General features: G+C 42.2%; 1 protein-coding gene across 4 annotated transcripts in view; it reads left to right on the forward strand.

Annotated features, from left to right (window-relative positions):
• The window catches only part of LOC308146911 (receptor-type tyrosine-protein phosphatase delta), a 129,934-nt gene that overhangs the window by 21,654 nt on the left and 85,289 nt on the right, over positions 1–22,991 (forward strand). For all 4 annotated transcript variants that reach the window (XM_080518884.1, XM_080518885.1, XM_080518883.1 and 1 more), the window contains exon 2: positions 11,383–11,568. In XM_080518884.1, the coding sequence (XP_080375010.1) occupies positions 11,466–11,568 (103 nt within the window). In that variant the 5' untranslated portion in view covers positions 11,383–11,465. The remainder of the gene's footprint in view (positions 1–11,382; positions 11,569–22,991) is intronic.

A 22,991-nucleotide genomic window follows, 5' to 3' on the forward strand; every position in this document is an offset into this window, starting at 1 on the left:
TCAGCACACTCGCATGAATCCCGAGAGGGAGGGACAGTTTATCTGTTGCAGTTAGCAGCTGGTGTCTGCCCCAAAGAATCCAGCAGCCCCCAGCTAGCATTGCCACTTCAGATGCTAGTCATTTAGCAAACAAGTCAATCATGTGCAAAGCAACTGCCACTGACTTGAAAATGTCCCCAGTGAGCCCCGATATAGAGCTGAGGGGCCAAGGAAGAGTCACAGCCTGCTGGGTCAAGGAAATCAGGTCAAATTGGTCATCAGCAAACTATCTGGGTCTGGCATTCTGCGCTAATGACTGTTGCTGTAGAAACTATAATGTTAAAAAAATCAGGAGAGTCTGGTGTAGTCTGCAGTCCAACTCTGGGCATTGATTCAAACCCCTTGTGGAAGCTGGATTATAACTGTCACGATTAAAGAGATTAAAATTCAGAGTTACAATTTTAATTGAAATGAACCAGTTAAAGGCAAAGAGGTTCAATTATTTTGTGGCTTTGCAAAGAAATCAGTGTCAATCCCCCAGAATAAGCAACATGCTCAAGATCATCTACTTATTGTTGCCATTATAACCATGCATGCAGTCACTGTCGAACTGTGTGTATTGCCAGTGATCCTTTTTCTTACACTGTACACCTCCCTGAACAGAATGTGTATATTTACCTTTACAGTGGGATGGAGACAAAGAAGGAGGGCTTGATAAACAAAAATAATTCTTTCTTACGACATTGGTGATATTGTAAATATTAGGGCAACTTGAAAACTGCAGTATTGGAAACAGTTTTTGAGGCAAATGCAGATTATTATTTTTGCCAATCCAACCCCAGCATGAGAAATTCAATGTCGCTGGTGAAAATCACTATTGCTGCCTATGTGTGTAATATTTTTCAACTCTGTTTGAAAAATAATGTGACAAATCTGTTTTGCATTGCATCTCTTGTTAGACAAAACTGCCTTTGATATGACACTGGAAACCTCACGGCTGACATTAGGTTGACAGCTGACAATGTTACTGGCAGTAACTCACTTTTTTGCTGATGGGCTCAAGGACACTAAACAGTGAAGGGTTCCCACAAATTTCCTTTCTGTGGGATTTAGTTCATTTCAGACAAGAAAAACATTTTGTTTTGTAAAGTCCATCATGTGCATCAGAACAGGGTATTTGTAAGTGTTTTATATCAGTTTAGAAGGTTATGTTTCTCACTTTGTAAGGATTGGAACACTGACTAGATTTCTAAAGGCAGTTTCAGAACCCTTCTGATAAACTTCTCCGGTTTACTCCTGATTGTCAGTCAGTCTCTAAAAGTGAGTGTCTATTGGGTTTACTTGCACAATCATACAACAAACAGGCAAAGTGCTATGCAAACAAAACAAAAACAAAAAACAAGCAGCAGACCTTGTCACTAACAAGGTAACCCTTGGATTCAAGGTCACAGTCTGCTGCGGTTCCAAAATGTAAACACAGACACGCATGCACATACCTTGGCACATGGACATCCGCTCACACGTACACATCCATACGTGCATGCAGAAAGCAAAATGTCTCTCCCGATAGTGCCCTCCTTGGCAAAATCTCAGTGCCAGTCTTTTAATGAAATGCTCAATTAGGGTCTTTAAATAGGTAATTATGCAGTGCCTAATCCCCTAGCTCCAGGGCCCTATCTCATTTAGATGACACTTCGGCAGAAAAAATGGGAGGGGCAGGCACCGGGGCCGTAGTTTCTGTCATCAAAGCCCCTCCATGGTGGCATAGGCGGCACTGTTAATGATAAGGCACATCCAGGCAGTCAGTCAACAGCGGCTCCCAGTGAGGGCCACTGACAGCATGGGAGATGGCAATGTCAGGCTTGACAGTGTCTTAATCATGTTTGTGGATGTTCGGGGGTGGATTGTATCGGGTTGGGGGAGCTTGTGTAAAGGTTTCTAAAAGGCTGTTAGATGTAGAGTGAGAGCAGCACAAGACTACATGTGTGCTGCAAGTTCATATGCATTTATGTGGACAATTACAAAGTTAATTGTATATGAAACAAAAAGAGAGGGGGAGAGAAAATCACTTCCAAATGTCAAACTGTGCATTTTACTTGATGCCTGGCATTGCCAGAACAGTATGATTTTGTATACTGACATTTGCTCGAAGGTGGCATTTGATTTGAATTTCAATCTCTAAACCATGGCCACAGAAAGGGATTATTCATTCATTTCCAGCAGCATAATGAAATGTCTTGTTTGAGTGCTACAATATACCGTCACTGACTGAGTGCTACATTTGTTTGGGGGTGTTGCAGTGGCAAACATTTGTCTTAGTGAAACGACAAAAGGGGGAATTGTTGCATTTGCCTTGGGGTGAACCATCGCTTTTCCTTGACGGTATTGCACAACACTGCGGTGCTTTTCATGAGAACAATAGCTCGGCCCGGCTGTAACACCTTTCAAGGGCGTTCGAAAGCCAAAACAAAAAAATTGCTTTTCAAATCTAATAATCAGCAGGAACCACAATAAAGTGCTTGGTAAACTTTAGTGGCAATGCTTGAACCACTGAAATATTGAAACAGCTTTCTAAAGTGACGCTCATCCCCACTCAGTGTGTCCTCTGACAGTCTTATCAGGATATAGATGGAAAGGCAGGAACAACACAATTCCACCTCTATCTGTGTATTCAGCAAAAGCATCTTGTATCTGTGATAATAGTTTTGGTCCTGTTGCCCTCCCTGTTGGTACTGATGAGTTTGCATGCATAAAGCTTTGATAAGCTGCTTGTATGTTCTTGTTGTTGACTCAGGTTTTCTCATCAAATCTGAGTCAGAAAAAGTGGTGGGGAAAAAACAAAACGCAGGTGCTCATACACTATAAAGGAAGACTGTCAATGTCCTTGTAAAAAAGACGGAAAAAAAACTTTTTTTTCTTTGCTAATTCCACACAGAATTTGTCAAGGTATCATCCATATGGTGTGTGGAACCTGTAAAATGGACAAAATTCCCAATAACGCTGTACCTTTTGTGCAAATGCGATACAAGGTCTGAGTAACATTGGTTGGTAGCGAGACAGTGTGGTGTTCAATCTGTTACCAGTTGGCTCTTAAGGTTTTTGGCAGTGTGTTGACCAGGCTGTGACCAAATGATTAAGTCACTGTCTTATTTAGGGTTCCAACTACCAATAACGTTCCCCAATTTTTCTTCTTCTTTTTTTGTCTTTGACTCACAACAACCCAAGTCTTTGAATGATTTACTACACCATCCTGTGGCACAAAATAGTACTGTAAGACCAGTTGGTTTTTATGCTGTTGAAAAGCAGGACAGGATCCAATAAATGGACACTGTTCTCAGGAGGTGTGGCATGCTCACATATAAAAATATCTCATCTTAGGTAAACAATGGCACGGAGTGTATCCTCCTAATTGACGGGAAATTCACCCAGTGTTGCTTAAGTGCACTACAGCAACCACAGTGTAGTGTTACGTTTTAGCTCAGGGTGTATCGAGGCAAATTAGCATTCAGATAATAGGAGACACTTGGCATTTTAATTATTTTGCCGCCCCGCGAGTGTAGCATGTATGCCCCGAGCGCCTCCTTACATCCTTCATGTATGCCTAAGTAGTGTATTTACATACCAAACGGCTTGGCATGTGGACAAAAGCTACTAAAATGTCACACGTGTACACTTTAGATTGGTGTTCAATTGTTTCCCAAAGATAAGACGCCATATTGCTGTTGACTTATGCCATATGTAATAGGGGGAAAAATCTTTCCTCGTGCTGTATTAGTCAGTTATTTTCAATGGAGCTCTGTTGTGGTGGTGTGCGCCATGTCAGCGAGTGGCATTGGAATGCTGTTTTGTCTGTTCGAGGGCTCTGTACTTTCCATAAAACGACATGAGCTGAGCCTGGGAACAACCTCTCCCTCTCCCGCCTTTCTCCCTCATTTCTCTGCTTCACGGAAGTGAGATTATGCATCCTCCCACAGACCTTTGCTGTGTTCGGGGTAGATGTCAAAGTGCCAGGAGCATGTGGTGCAAAGGGTTATGCGTGCTTGCGCTCTGCTCCTGCATATCCATTTGTGCACATAAATGCCCGAGTCGACATTGGCGAGCATGTTTGTGTGGGAGTTGTGCATTTTATGCTGCATTCATGTATTTAGAGGTGGTCCTGAGCCCACGTTTGTGGCTTTTGAGGTTGCAAAGAGTTTAAGTACCTTGTCTTAAAACATTTTTATTTTTTTTTAGCTGCTGTCATCTTTCTAGTCTTCTGCCCTCAGGAAACAATACCTTTGGACTGCCAGAGTGGCTCCGCGGCTATCATCTCTTCCTCAATAGTGCTTGCCTTTTTCTCCCTTCTTTCCCATATTCCTCTCTTCCATCTCCATCGTGCAGGTTAGGTTATGCGTTGAGGCATAGATGGAGTGTGAAAAAAGCTGGCATTGAGGCGCAATCCCTTGCTTCCATCCCTCAGTCACCTCTCCTCCTCTTCACCATACAGTATGCACCCCTCTCCCTCCCCTCTGCTCTCTTTCTGTCCCTTTCTTTCCCTTCCACATTACTTTCTCCAGTCCTCCTCCCTGTTCTCTCACCACCTCTCTCCGTCTCTGGCTCGTTGCACCCCTTATCCATTATATTTCCAGCCCTCTGCTCCGCCTTCCTCTCACTCCCCCTTCTTTTTTCCTGGTTCATAATATGTAACATGATTTAGCCCTCCCCTGTTCATGCGGCGTAAATTTAATCCCAGCCATTCCAGGTTGGCTGCTGTTGCTGCGTTTCTTTTTTTTTTTTTTTTTCTTTCTCTCAATCACCCACCCCCCTCCCCTCCTCCCTGCCACACTCTCTGCTCCTGACACAATAGACTCCTCAAGATTCAGCCGGTTTGCATGATAACAAGTTCTTTTCCTATACGAAATGCTGACACGCAAGGTCAAGCACGACCCAAGTGGCACATGCTTGTACTATAGAAACCGCCCACACTGTGACAAGCAAACACAGCACAAGAGAAGGCCTCAACACAAGCGGGCAATCAGTCGAATAGTTAACACAACTCACATACTCACCGAAAGACTGATTGTATTCGGCTATGCTTGTATCTGCTGCTCATTGAACAGGCATTGGTTATGTCCCCTAGTGTTCAATAGAAGGTGTATTTCCTTGTGTCAACAAGGTCACAGTAGGTGATCCAAACATGCAGACAAAGATGAAATAGGGGGCATTGGCTTCTCACCCCCCTCCAACCCACTCACCGCTCTAAATTCCCTAGTGTCCCAAAAGCTTAGCCAACAGCTTTGTAACCTTGTGTGTGCGTATTTGTTATGCCTGTGTGTGCACTGTGTGTTGGTTTGCAGCACAACAGGGCACTGGGATAATCAGTCACTAGACTGCAGGTCAGGGTCTTGCTCTGTGGGTACCATCTATCTGAACCCAACAGCTGCTGGGAAATGTGGCGGGAGGAACAAGATGAGAGAGAAAGATGGGTGAAGAGAGGGAAAGGGAAAGCACAGGAGAGAAAACATGGGAGAAGAGTGGCGAGGTGGATGAGTTAGTGAGGAAAAGTCAAGGAGAGGCTGTTGAAAACAAAAAAGAGAAAGACTGAGAGGAGTTATTCGTGAAGCAATATTTTCATTTCGGTTACAGTGAAGCAAATGCACAAGGTCAGTCTGGGTGGGTCGAGTTGTCACAGTCACACAGCCTTGGTCTTGGTCCCGTGTGAGGTAATGGTTTCCAAGTTGCAGCACCCCGTCCTTGACCTGTGCTTTTCATCTTCATTGAGTCGCATCTTCTGCAACTTTGTTGCTGAAGATGCTACTCAATGAAGATATGTTGTACATGGTCCAATTCTAATAGGGAAATGTGCAGCATAAGGGCACACAAAAATATTCTGACTATTAACAAGCAAAGGATTCTTTACACCACTACCAGTGTGACATTTCACAGTCCACATCATTTTGTCAACAGAAAGGGAAAAAAGCTTTGAAAATCTCCAGGTTGTAATTTGTCACAAACAGAAAATTGAGATGGGCTCGTGATAGCTTCCTTGTCCTGCAGCCACAGCGGGGGCTTTTAAACCAATTATTAGACAGACAAATGTCATCAGACCCAATTAGCTTCCTGCTGTGCATTTCATGTTAGGTGATCCATTCATAAGAAAACAAGATATAATGAAAGACATCAGGCCCCTGCACTGGTAGCCTTTGCTTGTCAAAAATTAGTCAGGCTTGCAGGCAGAAGTGTCAACTATGGTTTTATCAAACAGAGAGTCAGGCAGCACCACCCAAAGAATAGTTTATGACCATGAGAGGGTTGTTTGGGGGAGGTTATGGGAGGTGAGAAAAAAAGAGGGAGATGTGGAGGGCAGTGGGGGTAAATAAATAAGTATTGCAAATAAACTCTTCTGATGTGTGCTTGTCAGGGTCTTTCATGTGGAGGCTGCACTTGAGGGCATAGCTTAGCTTAGCTTGAGGGATGTTATTACACATGCCGGCTGATCGGGAGCGATGTGTGAGAAACGGCCTTGTCACTCGATCTTAAATCACACCATCGCGGGCAGGAAAAGAAAGTAGTGTGAGGAAAAAAGAATGATGAGGGGGGGAACGAGAGGAGTGGCAACATAAAGAGAACCAGAGAAACAAAGGAGTTGTTGTCTGGTGAAGAAATACTGAACATTTCCAGAGAGAGCTTCACACTGGCAATGGCAGAAATGGACATAGTCAGTGAAAACCAACCCAACCTTCTGATGATTAGATACAAATTTCTGCCATATAAAGTTTTGGGACGGTGCAATTTTCCTCAACTTTAGTGCCTCAAAACTTTTAACCTCAAACATTTGATTATTTTTTTTAGTTATGTATCAAGTATTCATTTCATAGTTGTGGAAAAAAAAAACATGTAAAGAACTGTCTGTAAATTTGGAGAATTTTCCATTCTAATCATTTAAAAGACTATCATATCACAAGTATTATTATTATTATTATTATATTATCATTATTATTATCATCAACTGAATCTGAGTGGATTTAGTTGTATCAAGTGTCCTTTTTTAATATAACTTCAAATATTTGCAGTGTAACTGAGCAGGAACCTAATTCACATTCACTAGCCAATCAGGTAACGCTCACATCATGAATGTAAATAAGTTTCCCTTTGAAAAGAAAATCCACAGCCACTCCACAACAACTTGTGATGTTTTTTGTGCCCTTTCGCCTCGATGTTGGCATCAGACCGTGCACACTGCCACAACACAGTCCTCACTTAATTAAGATATATTGAGTCCTGAAGCACCAGAGTCTGATCCTGTCATCCTCTGTAGCATCTCAAAAACATGGGGCTGACCGATTCTTCAAAGAGAGGGAGAAGAAGTGGTGTTTATTAAGAGAAGACTTTATGTGCTCTATCAGTCGCGGGTGGAAGGAAGTGAAATCGGAGTTTCGCTGCAGCTCTGACTCCACTCCACCTCCTGTCCTCCTCACTGGTACTTCACTTCACCACAAGAGCCTGTGTTCACAAGCAGTTTCCGGAGCAGGTGCAGTTTCTCTCAGCATTTGGGCAAAGTCAAAAAGAGACAAAACAGAGATCACTGGCGCTCAAACACAGCGGTCCACCCAGCTTTCTCACTATTGTAGTGCTGTGAACCGCCGTAGTTGCAAAGTATGGCTGTGGAGTGCAATTATTGCATTCTTTAACTTTGCTGTGTCTGTTGGGAAATAGAGTCCTGCCTCATAAAAAAAAAAAAAAAAAAAAAAAAAAAAAAATTGTATTGGCTGTGCCTGGCTGGCCATAATACTAATGTTTCCAACAAAGTGCAGAGTGGTTCACATCCTCTGCAGTGTTGCTGTGCTTCATCCTTGCATGTGTTGGGTTAATTACATATGGATTGGCCCCTAATAGATTTGTTGGCATTTTTGTGGCTGCTTTGGACTGTTAGGATAACACACCATAATTCTACTATATCCTTCAAGTTCAATTGAGTCTATGCATGAGCCTGAAATTAAAAACACCCATTTTCAAAGTTTTCCCATCCTGGCCAACATGAATTTAGCCCACTTGCACAAAAGATGAGCATTAAGGGGTGCAACTGCTCTGCCTAAGCTCACATTGGAAATATGAAGAAGTTGCAGTATCTGTGGCATTCTTATGTCAGCATTGCTTTCCCGCTGGTTTGGATGTGGTTTGCCATAATGTTTTTGGAGAACATTATGGCACAATTAGAAAAAAAGGCACAATTAGTGTGAAGCTGATGTTATGAACTTGCTGCTACTTACAAGGAGCTCATAACCATTCTGCCTGCGTTTGTTAACAACTTCATTGCGGTATGGCTGGAATATAAGATAAATATAACTGATTCTTTAGTGAGGGTTTTCCCCCCACTCTGAATAATATTACTTGTCTAAATAGACCAGAATACCAAACAAGCGCGCTCAAATGAGAAAAGAGACCAACCATTATGGAGAATATAAACAGCCCACCCTCCTTCTCTTTCACATTTCTGATAAGGATCTTGGGGAAGGAGAGAGAGAGAGTAGACAGCTCAACAGTCCCTTTCTTTTTCTTGCCACACACACCCCCCTTTTCTAATTAACATTGTGCATGTTGTCAGGCTTTGTTTAATAATGCATGATTGCTATCAGCATCAAAATCCTTTGAATGAAGCACTACTGAATGGGAACACAATAATACCACCGGGGGCTCAGGAAGAAAGACACGACAACCCCCCCCCCGTTTTTATTGTAATAAATGTTCAATGGAAAGCATCTGTGCCACCAAATGCATGAAAGTGAAGGAGTTGAGCCCAATGCTAAATGGCGTTGTTTCAGGATCAAGTGGCCAAAGGTGGAGCTGCTTTTGAGGGATCCTTTTTATGTGGATTAATGGGAAAAAAAAAGGATCATTTGAACTCATGTGCATGCTGATACATGCACTTGTGTGTATGAGCTGGCACGCTCATACAAAAAAAAAAAAAAAGCTGCAGTGTTTTGGGCTCAAGCCATTGGAAGATAATGCAGTAGACAAACCACTGCTTCTCTGCCAGGTCTGGCAGGTGGCTCTTCACCCTGTAGCACACTCAGAATGTGCACCAGAATACTTGTACAAATCAACACTAATTCAAATTAAGCTATGCTTCTTTTTTTTTTTTTTTTTTAGGAATAAAGCGATGGTTCAGATGGGTGTGTTTTAGTTCCTCCTTGCATGTGGTCACATGGCACAGCCTCACTGGTGGTTACACAACATACAGATGGTTTTGTTTGCTTCTATCAGCATGTGTGTGTGTGTGTGTGTGTGTGTGCGCGCGCTCGCGCGTGCGTGCGTGTGTGTGTGTGTGTGCGTGCGTGCCCGTGCGCACGCGTGTGCCCATGCAGGGCGTGAACAGAGAAGGGGAGGGCTGCTGAGCACTGTTACTTGTGTGATGCCTAATGTCATGCCATTAAGGAAATTCACACTTCATTAATTAACTCAAAGGCTATCACATAGATTTGGCGAGGCAGATGCATAAAACAATAACCCGAGGAGACAGACGGTGGCATCTCCACCTTGTACGGGATCTCACTGCAGCTTTTTCCCCTTCCACCATGCCCAGCTCAGGCTTTTTCAGTCCAGTTGATTCTAATCAAATTCACCGTCGCTACAAACGCTACCTATCTGAAATTTTGTCCAGTCTCTTCAGATGTAGGTATATGCATACGTGTCGTCGTGTTTGTGTGTCCTCGCGTGTGTCAACGGTGGCGTGAGCGGGGGATGAGATTGCCTCAAATTGATTCCCTTCACCACACGTCCTCCGCTCTTACGCTTGCTACTAGCCCCACGGCGCTTGGAGACAGGTAGTCGTGTCTATCTCCCCCCAACACAAATCGAGTGTGACAGGTGCGCTATCTTCCCGTCTTTTCTGCCATTTACAGCCCACAGAAATGAAAGAGGGAAAGCTCGGGGCGAGAAAGAGGATGATTGGTAACAGGGAAATGAGGTACTTTGTCATCATCGGGCCTAGTGATTGGGCTTACGGGGGCTTGTGTTTTCCTTTTTTCCTTTAGTGGGTGGCAGTCAAATCTGCAGATAAACAGCCCAATATAATATTATTTCTAGAAGAAACATTTATATGCACAGTTCCACCCGCCTGAATAGACAGCTACAAAACCTAGACAAGCACAAAACTTCAAGAGATCTGACGTGGCGTGTGTTTGATCTCACGGTACATAAAGCGTCTGAAATGTCACGTTACACATGCAACGTACAGATTGAACTCCACCGGCTCTCACAGCTGAAACAACAGCTTCCAATACTAGAGTGCAGGCAGAATACTTGCTAAAATGCTAACCAGCAGTACAGTATGTCATCAAAGCTCACACACTCGGATTAGCTGGGAGCCGTGTTATGAGCCGAAGACTACCGCAAAGCATCCATCACTAAGGATCAAGCTCTGGCTTAAGCAAATGGATGACAAGGGATAGAGCCAGTCTGCAGCTAATACTAGTTCACTGTATCGCATTGATTTTCACAGCCTCGTTGTGGCCCTTCGATAAAAAAGCCTCAAACGTGAATGGCCATTCTGTCTTATGGATTGTATTTGTTGTTTGTGTCTTGCTGAATAATTGTGTGTGTGTGTGTGTGTGTGTGTGTGTGTGTGTGTGTGTGTGTGTGTGTGTGTGTGTGTGTGTGTGTGTGTGTGTGTGTGTGTGTGTGTGTGTGTGTGTGTGTGTGTGTGTGTGTGTGTGTGTGTGCGCTCCTCCATCACTTTGTATGGGCACTTAGTGTGATTAAAGCATCAGCTGTGGAAGGAAATGTGGTATAAGAAGCATTAATAAGTGTTCCACATGAATTGGTTTATTCAATATGTGCAGAATACACCGGTGTAACTAAAAGACAGTATCTGTATTGTACATTAAAAAAGAAAGTCCTCTGAAAAAGCTCTCTCCTCTTACAGATGTTCCAGGTATATTCTGACTACTACTCTATGCTGGAGAGGTGTTCTTTATGTGAAACAGATATCAACACTGATCTGAGAGGGACTTAAAATGTACTCTTATTATGCAGCATATTTAATTGGTGCTCGCGACCAAAGCTGTGAAGACAAAATCATATTAGCTCACTCTTTCATCTCTGTGGTTTTTTCTCCCTTTCGCTCTATCTCACTCCTTCTCATGCACACGTGCACACACATTGTGTGAAGTGACTATTCCATTTAGAGAACTGTCAGAACATACCCTGTGAGCACATCAGGCTCTTCCTATACTCTGTCAGCTCCAGCCGAGGCTGTGTGGGGGTATGTCAGAAATGTGCAGGGATAGATAAAACCCATGGAGCCAAACAGCTTTGTTTCATTCACTCTCTCTCTCTCTCTCTCTCTCTCTCTCTCCCTCTCTTTCCCCCTCCCTCCTCACTTCTTCTCCCCTCTTTCTTTCCCTCTTCCTTTCCCTTACATAGGCTGTGAATACCCTGCATCTGAGAAATCAGACCAGACTGACTCACAGGGCTCTGTGAGCCAGTGCCACTGAGGCTGCCAAAGCATGCTGGTGCCAAGCTGTCCCACCATGCACAGAGCCAGACCCACGCTGCTGCTGCCGCTGCTGCTTGTCCTGGGTCTGCTCCTCCACCTCGCCGACGCTCAAAGTAAGTACCACCGTCGGCTTTCTCGTGGGCCTCCATTGCTGGGACAGGGTGGCAAGGGCGGAAGTGCGTTTGCGCTTTTCTTTTACATAGTTCCTTTTTTCTTTTCCCCCAGAACGTGAAACACATTAATACTGAATGTAACACACTTGCAACCTAAATAAATACTTGATGAAATCCCTAAAACTTCTTACATGAAAGAAAACAGGCCTGCTTGTACTATGGTGGGTCCAAATATGCCATTCAAGCAGATTCCATGAATAAATCTTATCCTCGCTACATGAACTTGTGACGTTACAATTTATGTTATATATGTTGTCTTTCTGTCCTTTTGTGAATCTATCCAAGATATCCATCCTCTGTTGGGAATTGGTAAACATACATCTTACAATTATAAATCCTAAACGAGCAGAAAGTGGAGAAATAGAGCACTATCATTATGGTCTCCCCAGTATGGCTATCCAATCACACACAATCTTCACACATCCACACTCGAAAGACACTGAAATTATAACTGAAGAGTGAAGCTTTGTCTTTTTTCAGGACCTGGAAAGCAGAAATCACTTGTGTTGTAACATGAAGCACATTCACTTAAATGGCTCTCTCAACTCTGCAATCTCTGACACTAAAATTGTTATGCCCGTCAAGAAACACCTGTGATTACTCTGTATCGACAAACATTTTGTATATATACCTCATTAAACACATACCGTCTAAGGGGAAATAGCACCTTCTTTCTTGAAGATTAACCTGCTGTCTAGTACAGATTATCTGTCAATTATTCTGACGTGTACCCTTTTTAAAGAAGACCCGACTTATCTTTTCTGTTATTCATTAGTCAGGTTTTTATTTGCGTTGTCATATAAGCAATAACTTGACCAATACATGGCTATGATAAAACATCTGAACAATAATGATGTTTGGAAAGAAAGTGGTATATTTATAGGTTTAAAAAGGATCTTTAAAATGTTTCAGTAGATTTATGACGTAATGACTTCAGTCCATCCAGCTGCTATAGGAAGCTATGAGTGCCAGCAGTCTATTGTGCTTTTGACTCCTTCATACACACACACCTACGTTTCACAGTGATTCATCTTTCCATTTCACTCAACTATCAGAATGTGTTCAAGTCCCTAATTCCCAGCAACTTCTTCCTTGCAGTGAGCCCCAGAAATGCTCAGGCCTCTGCCAACCCCCCCCCCACCCCCATTGAGAAATCTTTGGAATTGAGTTACTTGACATCATACACCTGTCCATTGATGTGTGACAACAGTTTTCAAACCTCATTGAGCTCTGGTCCTACACCAAAGATTCCCCCTTCTCCCACCTTCTCTCCTATTTTTCCCCCCTTTACACTAAGATCCATGAATCATTAGCTTCTCGAGTCACTGTGGGATGAGTAAAACATGTTATTACTCCTTCTTGCTCTGACTGAAATCCCCTCAGTTCGAGCTGAATATCTCTGAATGAAGGGACCATTCATCCAAGGTCACACACAACGGAGCCATGCAAAGTGAAATTGATGGCTGAGATTTTCAACTTTGTGCTTGAGAAATGTTCCCTGCAATCTGCTCAAATGTGCTTTATTTTTCTTCTCCACCTCCCCCCACATATGTCACACAGCAGGGGAGAGGCAAATTGTGAAATGTATTCTCCATTTATCCCCCATTTTATGTGCAGCTCCAAGATTTATTGATACAATTTAATTATAGGACCTTCCCAAAACGGCATTAACGGTCGATAAACGTTACCATTGAGGGGGCTCTTTGTGAGACATCTTTTCAGAAACTCCCATCTTACACAGTCTACAATGAATTTACAAAGCAACATTTGATGAAAAGAGACAATGGAAACAAACAAACAAAAAAAAAAAACAGCACACTTTTGCCAAACCCTTGCGTCAGGCAACTGTTTTGGTCAAACTTATAAACACTCCATAGTTACAAGAAAAATGTGCACAAGTGCAGTCCATCAGGTCCCAAACATTGACGCCTCGGTCCTCATCCCCCCTCCAAACCCCTGTTCATTTCCTTCCTTTGGCTGTCAGGTCATTAGCAGCTGCTGCTGCAACATACCCTACTTCTGCAGCTGTGCTCGGTCATCATCTCAAAGCCAAAACAAACTTATCATGAGGTACCCACAGTGGCTGTCTGCTAATGACGGAATGGCTGTGTGGGAGTGAGGTCATGGGGATGAGGTGCATGTCCTGTCTGCAGCTGAGGTGTAAGAGAGAGTGCCTGTTCATAGCCAGATCCACATGAGGCAGCACATATTAGCTCTGGGATTTATACGTGTCCCTCTGTTCTCTCACTGCCTGATCTCCCCCATGCACACATTTGTTCTTCCCATTCCCAGCTTTTCTCCATTGTTTTTCCTCCTCATCAATCTCCTGCCAATTTTTTTTTCGTCCTCTTTTCTTATTTGGGCTTTCTCTTCCTTGTGTTTTTCCATCTGCGTCTTTGTCTTTGCTGCACCTTCTGCCCTCACTGTTTGGAAGGAGCACAACAGCCCCTTCCAGCGATTTACAAGCTCCGTAATTTCCTCTACTGTGCAACACATCGACACAGACAGCTCTGTCTGCACGCGTGGTGTGCACTGAGGACCTCAGTGCACACCAATTTATTCCGTTCCAGACTAACCCCACAGCACCCAAAATCCACCTGCTCCTCCAAAGGGAGAGCTGCCCTCTATTGCTGCTCTGGATCCATTTGGGTGTGAGCTCGCCTCCGGCTGTGGGCCTGGTGGAGGATATGAGACACGCGAGAGCAGAAAATGGCTGAGTCTGCCTGCTCAACAGATGGCACAATCCTCAGAGCCAGTCCTGCTCACCGCCCCACACAGTGGTCACTGTGGTCCCTCCTCTTAAGAAAAACCTTCGTTGGATTTCACTCTTGTTAATGTGCTCATGGGACTGCTACCTTATCTTCCCCTCTGCTTTTGTTTCCAAGGGAGACCTTTTGTAGCGGGGAGTTATACAATGGATTTAAAAATCACCTCAGAGGACTGTGTTGCTCAGTTTGTCTGTTTGGTCCGTGGGTTTGTTTTCACTCTGCCATTGTTTTCATCTTTGGCCTTCTGTCTTTGTTGCTCTCTGCCTCTCTCTCCCGTTTTCTCCTTCACCCCGTCCCCCTTGCTCTTCAAATGCGGCCTGTTTAATTTGTGTGGCAAATTGGGCTTGGCAATAGCTTGAAAGGGGGGCATAATTGTCCCTGGTGAGCCAAGGGGACAGAGCGCGAGGGAAGCAACAAACAATTTCTCTGTCTTTTGCTGAACAGTAATGCAGAAAGGAAGCATCTGAGATGAGAGGAAAGTCAGAAGGCATTAAACATCCCCACCTGGGCAGGGATAAAGCGGGCTGAAATTCTAGTGTGGGAACAAAATAACTCGGATGTTCATTACTTTGGCAGATTATTTGTTTCATGAGCTCAGAAACGATACAACACGAAAACAAGTGACTAAAAAGGTAGAAAGACTCCAACAAAGTGTGCAACTACAAAATCGCACTTCAATTTATTATAGAGCAACAGTCGACACATCAACTTGTAGATCAATGAGAGTTTAGCAAAATACACCAATTGATGAATAAAAAAATGCGTTAGCATGTGGCAGGTTTATTAAAACCTCCTTAATTGTATGCATTTTTGTACAATTGTATGCATCCAAAATATTTATGTAATGCATGATTTTGAACAAACTTAATGAATGGTTCTTTATTAGCTCATATTCCCAAATAATACTTTTGTCACTCAACCCAATAATGAGTAACAGTAACTTTCTGTATATTTGCAATAGTTTTCTGGATTTCAGTGATCAAATCGTATATTAAAAGCTGTTTCAATCAACTTGAAATAAAATCTTTTGTTAAGAAAAAAAAAAGTTTAAATAATATGCTCATTACTGATTTGACATTTGGAGGTAAAAGCAAGCAAATCCCACTCACCCACCGGCCACATCGAGCCTTGAGCCTAATAGCGTTTTAAATGATTCCTCCCATTTGCTGGTAGATGACGTGGCTTTGGAAACATTAAGACGTCAACACCTGAACCTCCTTTCTCTCACTCATGCTCATTTACAAAATAGACTTGTATAAACCACAACAAAGAACCTCCACAATCTGCGGGCTTGTGATGTCTGTGTGAGGTGAGCAATCAGATAAACCTCATGAGATGAAAACTGTGGATTGTCTTTTGATGTGGTGCCTTTTTTGAGTCATTGCAATGTGAAAAAACAAGCAGTATTAGCCACACTTTAAAGTAAAAGATCAACAATGCTACATTGGAAAATTGATAACAAGGTGATAATCACTCGTGGTATTTGAATCATAGGTTATCTACAAATTCAACTGTTTAATTTTGATAATTAAATTTAATTTTAAGTTTAAGTTCTGTGCTAGTTTGAGGCTATCTGACAATGCACATGTTTAAATCCATAATTGTGGTTGGAAGGGCAGCAGATATAAAAACGGACCAAGTTTATGGTGCTTTGTAATAAAAAAAAATTAAAAAAAAGACAAAAGCAGTTTCATAACTCCAAACTGGATATTTTTTTCTGGCCCACGTGGTCAAATCACTTTACTATTGGACCACTCAAGTTTAAATTAAAAACTAACTTCTATACGTTTGGTGTAATTTAGAGTTTTTGCTTTGTGAAGCAAATATCATGTTTGTCCATTTGCCCAAACAAAATGTCAATATGTTCATTAAAATGGATGTTAAGGACATGGCTGTTCACTCAGTATTCATTTGTTGACGGGTACTGCAGTGATAATTACTCCAGCATTTGCCAGCATTAGGGTAACGTCCTGTATTTTAGTGAGTGAGTGAACTATGATTGTTGCAATGTGTAGTAATTTTTGTATAATATGCTCCAAAAATAATGAAATACGAGTCAATTGGGAGAGACATAAAGACTTGCTTCCTTGCCATTCCTGAGAGTATGGAATTGTTGCAAAATACAATGAAGCAGCTGCAGCATCCACACGTAAAGATAAAAAGTAAAGTCCAAACACGTGCATTAAGAGCCTCGACATACTCACACTCACTTAATAAGTTCACCTTGTTGGAAGTCCAAAAGCTAATAATACTCTATTCCCCAGATGACATCGGACTCTAATATGTGTGTTTTATGCATGCCTGGCCTAATATGAATTATTGTAAACTAGTGTTGTATTTGCATATAAGCTTCCGGGCTGTACTGAAATTAGCATTTTTACAACAGCTCAAATTAAATCCCTCTGCTTAATTTGCTTGCATGCTAATTTGATTTAAATTGAGTCTATTCCATTCCCTTTTATACTCATACCCACACAGTGCTAACATACAAACAGCATACACACACACTTGCACTGTGTGTACTCTTGAAGAGCTGCAGCCTACATTCACCCCCCCCACACACTGCCACTGAATTAGACACACACATAAACACACAAAGCTCACGTGTTTGTGTAGCCACACAAAAACCAAACTCGTCGAGGGTTTGATCCAACTTTAAATCACTGTAATTCCCCAACTCTACCGCCTCGTTCATCATTCTGCCGGACACTGCTCAAGTGGAAATCTCATTGTTGGCTCCACTCGTTCATTTCAAAATGTGTCTTAGCACAGTACATCCTTAAGACTAGCATCGATGTCTGCGTGGAGAGACTATGCATCATGTTCGCACTTCAAATAAATGCAGTGAAAACACCTTTGGCTGAGAGTGCCAGCACTTAATACCATCTCGTTGTTTGGATGAAGACCTTGTGAGAAGACTGTGAATCGGAGATAAAACAATGTTATCAGCGCCATGCAAGATGCCTCTTGCTTGCAGCTTGAACTAAATGAGTAAGAATTCATTATCGTTTTTTTTCTTCGTTGTAAATGCCCGTACCAACTCCTAGTCAACAATGTGCTGTGCAATTATGTTTAAAGGTTGAATCAAGCCCATTATTAACTCCACCAATGCCGATGTCTCTGGCAACTACGCCCAAGTGTGTTATTTAAGGCCATTAGCCTCATCTATGGATTGCAGTCATTTTACCTCGCACTTAGACCAGAGAAAAGCACAAAAGCCAAGCCATTTTCATCACACTCCTGACCCTCCCACTCTCAAGAAAAGTAGATAATCACATACAATATGGATATGTTGTACAAGCCCAGATGAAGGTAATTAAAGGCTACCCGCCATCACTAACGCTATATCTAAGTGCACTTATGTCTCCAAGACATAGCTGACTTGAAAATGGTGGAGCAATTTAGCCATTCTGTACCATTCATGTCTTAGAGTGGGAATATTGACAGAAGAAAAGCACTATAATCCAAATTGTAAATCCATCGGAGTGGCAATCAACAAACACCCCAAACTCCTTCCCCCCCCCCCCCCCCCCCCCCCCAAAATCTATATATTTGAATACCTGCACAGGAACCGCTGGATCTGTCATACTGTGTAATGGTATTGATTTCAGTCAGCCGGACACGTCCTCTGAGCATTTAAGGTGCCAAAAAAAACAATACAGCAGCACATTGATGCATTGTGTCCTGGGTTGTTATGCTTACACACCTTCTTCTCTCACACAAACATCTGCAGAAGGGGTACCTTGTAGCACGTCTTTGTAGTTGGGATCAGACAGTAAACTAAGCACAATGCCAGCTGTTTTGCATCTGCTGGGCTGGGATTATCATGATTCTGGCCGTGGTTGTGTGAATGTACTAAATATGATCACCCTTCACATGCTATGCCAGTGAACTGTATAACAATGCAGGTGTTTCATGACATTGCCACATTGACAGTGTGGCAATTAATAGATTAATTCTGTGGCTGTTGCAGTTGGTTACTGGGCTACTTAAGCCTGAACATACAACAAGCATTTTTGCAGTGTGCAGTCTGAACAAAGAAATACAAGAAAATGTAGCAGCTACACACAGCATAATCCATAACTAGTTTTAATAATAGTGGCATTCAACGCTTTAAAAAGAAGCCAAACAGAGGCCTCATGCCTGTAATTCTGTTATTTCCCCCAGCAAATGACTGGTGGAACTTGTCTGTTGGCTTTTCTTTTTCTTTTTTTCCCTTAAGGAGAATTGTAATTGCAGCAGATTTATCTGCTGACTATGGATAAACTCATTAACTAAATTCTGTATCATGGGTCTCAAACATCAAGATAAATGGTCATTTACTGTATATGAATCTAAACATTAGCTCTGCTCGACGTAGCCTCACCGCTTTTAATTTATTTTGTCCAACAACTCAGGCCCACAGTGGGGTTTCAGCCATTTTTAATGACATTTAGGTAAAAACCTTAATACTACAATAGGAAACCGTACAGAGTTAATCGCATATTTGTTCATTAGGTGGTGGTTATGAACCACTGTAGCATGTAGTCTCCTGTGTTTTTTTTGCTGTTATTACCCAATGAAATGTGTGATTGTCATGTTGACATAGGTATATTTATTTGTTTCGTCACTTACTTGGTCATTTTCCTTTGTTATAGAACAACCTTGGAACTAAAATGACTCAATTTATATACCAGTGCTACTTGGCTGAATTGCATCCAAAGAATAGTGGCGACGTGTTTGACATGATGTCTGGTGTTTTTTTTTTTGTTCCTTTTTTGGGGGGGGGGGTTTGTTTTTGTTCTATGAATATATACAACATTAACCTGTTGTAAAAGAAGCACGTAATCTAACAGACCATATTCAAAACAGGTACGTTTAAATCCACAAGGAGCTTGCACATCAGTATTTATGCATCATTCTGTTCACTAATAAGTCCCTTGAAAACAAAAGCCACCTGGATGCTGCTGAATGCATCAATTTGTTTGGATGAGTGAAGTCTTTACAGCCCAGATTTCTGTGCTCGGGAGAAGGGGAGATGATGTTTTTGTGCCCCTTTTACACTGCATAACATTCGATTATAAAAGCCTCTTTGAATTCTCTGCTTCAGACCTGGTGTGTGTGTGTGCGTGTGCGTGCGTGTGTGCGCGTGTGGTCTTGTATGTGTGCTCCTTCGGGTAACACCTGGCCCTAGGCCTGAGCTTTGGTCTCACTCCAGGGGTCCTAAGAGTGCAACACATTGCACTGATCTCAGCGCAGCACATTTGTGTGCCTGTGGGATATGTTGAGATTCTGCGGTGGGGTTAATGGTCTAAACCATTCATCTCCTTGGAGTGCCTCAGGGCAATCTCTCAGTCCAAGCCAGAGAGCTTACATCCCCACCTTCTTTACCTACAGCACTCTCCAGTACTTGACGCAGATTGGGAATCTTTATGCCTCAAGCCCGTCCTGTCACAGCTGATTTACATTCGGCTGTGTGATGGAGTGAGTGCTCAAAGTCCGACTTTGGAGAGCAATCTCTCACACCTAATACTCTCCTACACACTGCATCTGTCACTCCTTTCTGTCCCCCCACCATCTCTCCTGTTTGTGTGTTGGCTCACTCATTAGCTCACTCTCTCGTGCACGCCGCGCGACTTGCACTTTCCCACTTTGGCGTCCCTGCACAACTAAATGAGTCATGCCATTTGAGGGACTGAGATTTATTGTGACACATGGCTTTAGTGTGGTTTATTAGTTATGGCAAATGAGAGTGAAAGCCTCCACTTAGAGGTGAAAACGCTCTCACGCCACAGCAAGACCCAGAGGCTTTTCAAGTTGAAACTGAGCCAAAGCCCATGTTAATGGCACAGCACTCTAAGTGCACATCCCGCCACAGCATGGATCATGGATATGCGAACTCACTCGCACACATAATAACTGAAAGGTCCCTGGACATTGATGAGGTGTTTAGACGGCATCCATCATAACATCCATGAACAGTCTGTTTCCCTTTAGTTGTAATGCTCCCCTGATACAAATCCTCATGGTATTCATCATCCTCTCAACAACCGATTAATTACAACAACAACCCAATCACTTGAGTCACGATGAAGGATATTTCAAGTTAAGTGTAGATAATTAATGTACATCAAATAGGTAGGGTGACATTGAAATACTGTATTGATTTAAGATCTTATCTTGAATTCCTCTTCCCTGCAAAATCTTTAAGCCCCCGGTCGGGAAACACGTGCTGTCCAAACTTTTAGTCGAGTTAAATTCACTCTTATTGAGTCCTCCGTGTTATCCTTTATTCCACTCATCCCTCCCACTTTTATCTCTCCCTCAGTTTGATAGTTAGTACAAGAGAGCACCGAGCAGACGCTATGATGTCAGGATTTATGCCTACATGGATTTCTTTAAGTACACTTTCCAAATAAGATTTTCCCACTCTCCTCCCCGTGCCCCTGGGAGGGAGAGAAAATAACACACGATCAGAGAGTCTTGGAGACATCCCCTTTCACTCCCAGTCTCCTCCTTGCCTCTGCCTGGGTAAGACACAAATTTCACACCGCATGATCTGTTGCCTCTCATTACATGGCACAATTTAATTGGCTGTGCTTTTCTCTCCTTTGCTGTTAGTCAAGGAAAAATGGTCCTGGAAATGAGAGGCTGGAGATTTGCCATTAAATCCAACAGGGACGTCCATATTTTCTGTCGTTGGTTCAGTTAAGGCAATGGGAGGAGAGTCGGAACGCCCAGTCAATGCCACTCAATTAGCAGGTAGCATTGCACCACTGACAGGCTGAGTTCAACATGATGCAATGAAATGCCTCCATGTTCGGATGACATGTTTTCAAATTACAAAAGAACACAAGTTAGCAACTTGAAAGTCTTTCACAGTCATACTATTTGCATTAAATCCGGTCAAAAATATATTTAGAGGGTGAAAAATATGCAGTTTTTTTCTACTGCATGTGTATATGGCCAGTCATTAGGTTTAATGTACCCTTTCCAGCAAATGTATTATCTGATGTGTGTGCATTCTCCAGGTTTACATAACATGTGTGCATCTTAGAAGTATCAGGCTTTACACGTATCCATTGCCGGGCTAGTAAGCATGTATAAAAATAGCATTCTCCACACGCATATTGGACATCTAATGGAAGCAGAAGAGACACAATATGGCATTTCTGTAATAATATGCTTTCATTCTCCATTACTGCTGAAGAGCCACACAAATCAGATGGTCTGAAAAATCCACTCCGACTGATGCCTGCCACAGCTCCGTGGTAATAACTCTGCTGTATACACATATGCTCAGAAGCTTCACCTTGTTTATATTATTTTCTTTTTATTGATAATATTTTTTTAACCAACAATTACTGTGTAAATGTGCAGTGAAAATAAATGAGAAATGTGGTGTAAGTAGATCAAAAAAAGCCAAACAAAGGATGAAAAGGTTTAGATGTAGATTAACTAAAAAGTCGAGCGTAGATTGACTTTCGAGGGGATTCAAACCTAATGGGGTGGTAGGAATAAAGAAAAATGAAGGCCAATATGTGGGACAAGAATTTCTTTTACTTTCTTTCACTGCTTAGTCGCGTTTTTTTTTCAACAAAGCTGAAAGATAATTTCCAAAAGTAATTCTTGAGCCTACAACTTTAATCCTGCTGATATGATTAGGTTCCCGGCATCTTATGAAATGATCTCACCTCTTTTTATAAGGATCTGAAATTTGGTAATGAAAGTCAAAGGTAAACAGATTAAAGATATTGCAGTTTGGATTGAATGTCACATTTTGATCTCGTTTCGAATCTCTTGTTGTAAACAATGAAAAAAAGTTAAGTTTTATCTCAAAAGTATGAGTCATTAAATTTAACTTCAACCAACTTATCTGAAGACAGTCGAGTGAACGGTCCAGTGTGAATGTAGTCAACTTTTATTTATGTGTACATAAAGAAGCCCTAAAGCTTACTATTGACTAGTTGTAACTCATCATATTTTCAATATAACAAATGGCAACTGAAGCTTTTCTGGAAGGAGGAAAAGATAAATAATCTGTGTTGTCCGTGCCAAGTGAGGATAATATGAAACGTTGTGCACCAGACAGAAAAGCAATAAAGCAGGAGACTTAGTATTAATTAGCTGGTTGCATAGTGACTAAAACGATTCATGAGTTACAATCACAGCAAACAAAAAAGCAAAACAGAAGCATGAGAAGGTATTATCTCAGATGACTGCTATCTTGTAGAAGACAGCCACTTTTGTTTAGCCACACCTCATTGTGTGGCATCTTTGAAATCCACGAGGGCTTGTTACACAGCATTCATTTTGTTTCATCACTCGCACAAAAGCCCTGACTGGCATTATTTGAGATGGTTTGTTTCAGGTACAATGAGAGTAATTATTCGGGCTGCTTTGAGAACACAGGGTCCCGACAGAAAGTAAGCAATATTGCTTGCAATGACACAATATTACAACAAATTACTAATGAAAACACCAGAAATACCTGAGTGGGTTTTGGTACACATCCCCAGTATCCCCACCATCAACCCTTTACACCGGAGGGCCATTTAAGGACTCACGAGAGTCATTTCATTCTCATTCAAAAACTAACTGTATAGTTCTGTGTAT

The sequence above is a fragment of the Blennius ocellaris genome (assembly GCF_963422515.1).
Source record: "Blennius ocellaris genome assembly, chromosome: 23".
In the NCBI taxonomy this organism is placed as follows: domain Eukaryota; kingdom Metazoa; phylum Chordata; class Actinopteri; order Blenniiformes; family Blenniidae; genus Blennius; species Blennius ocellaris.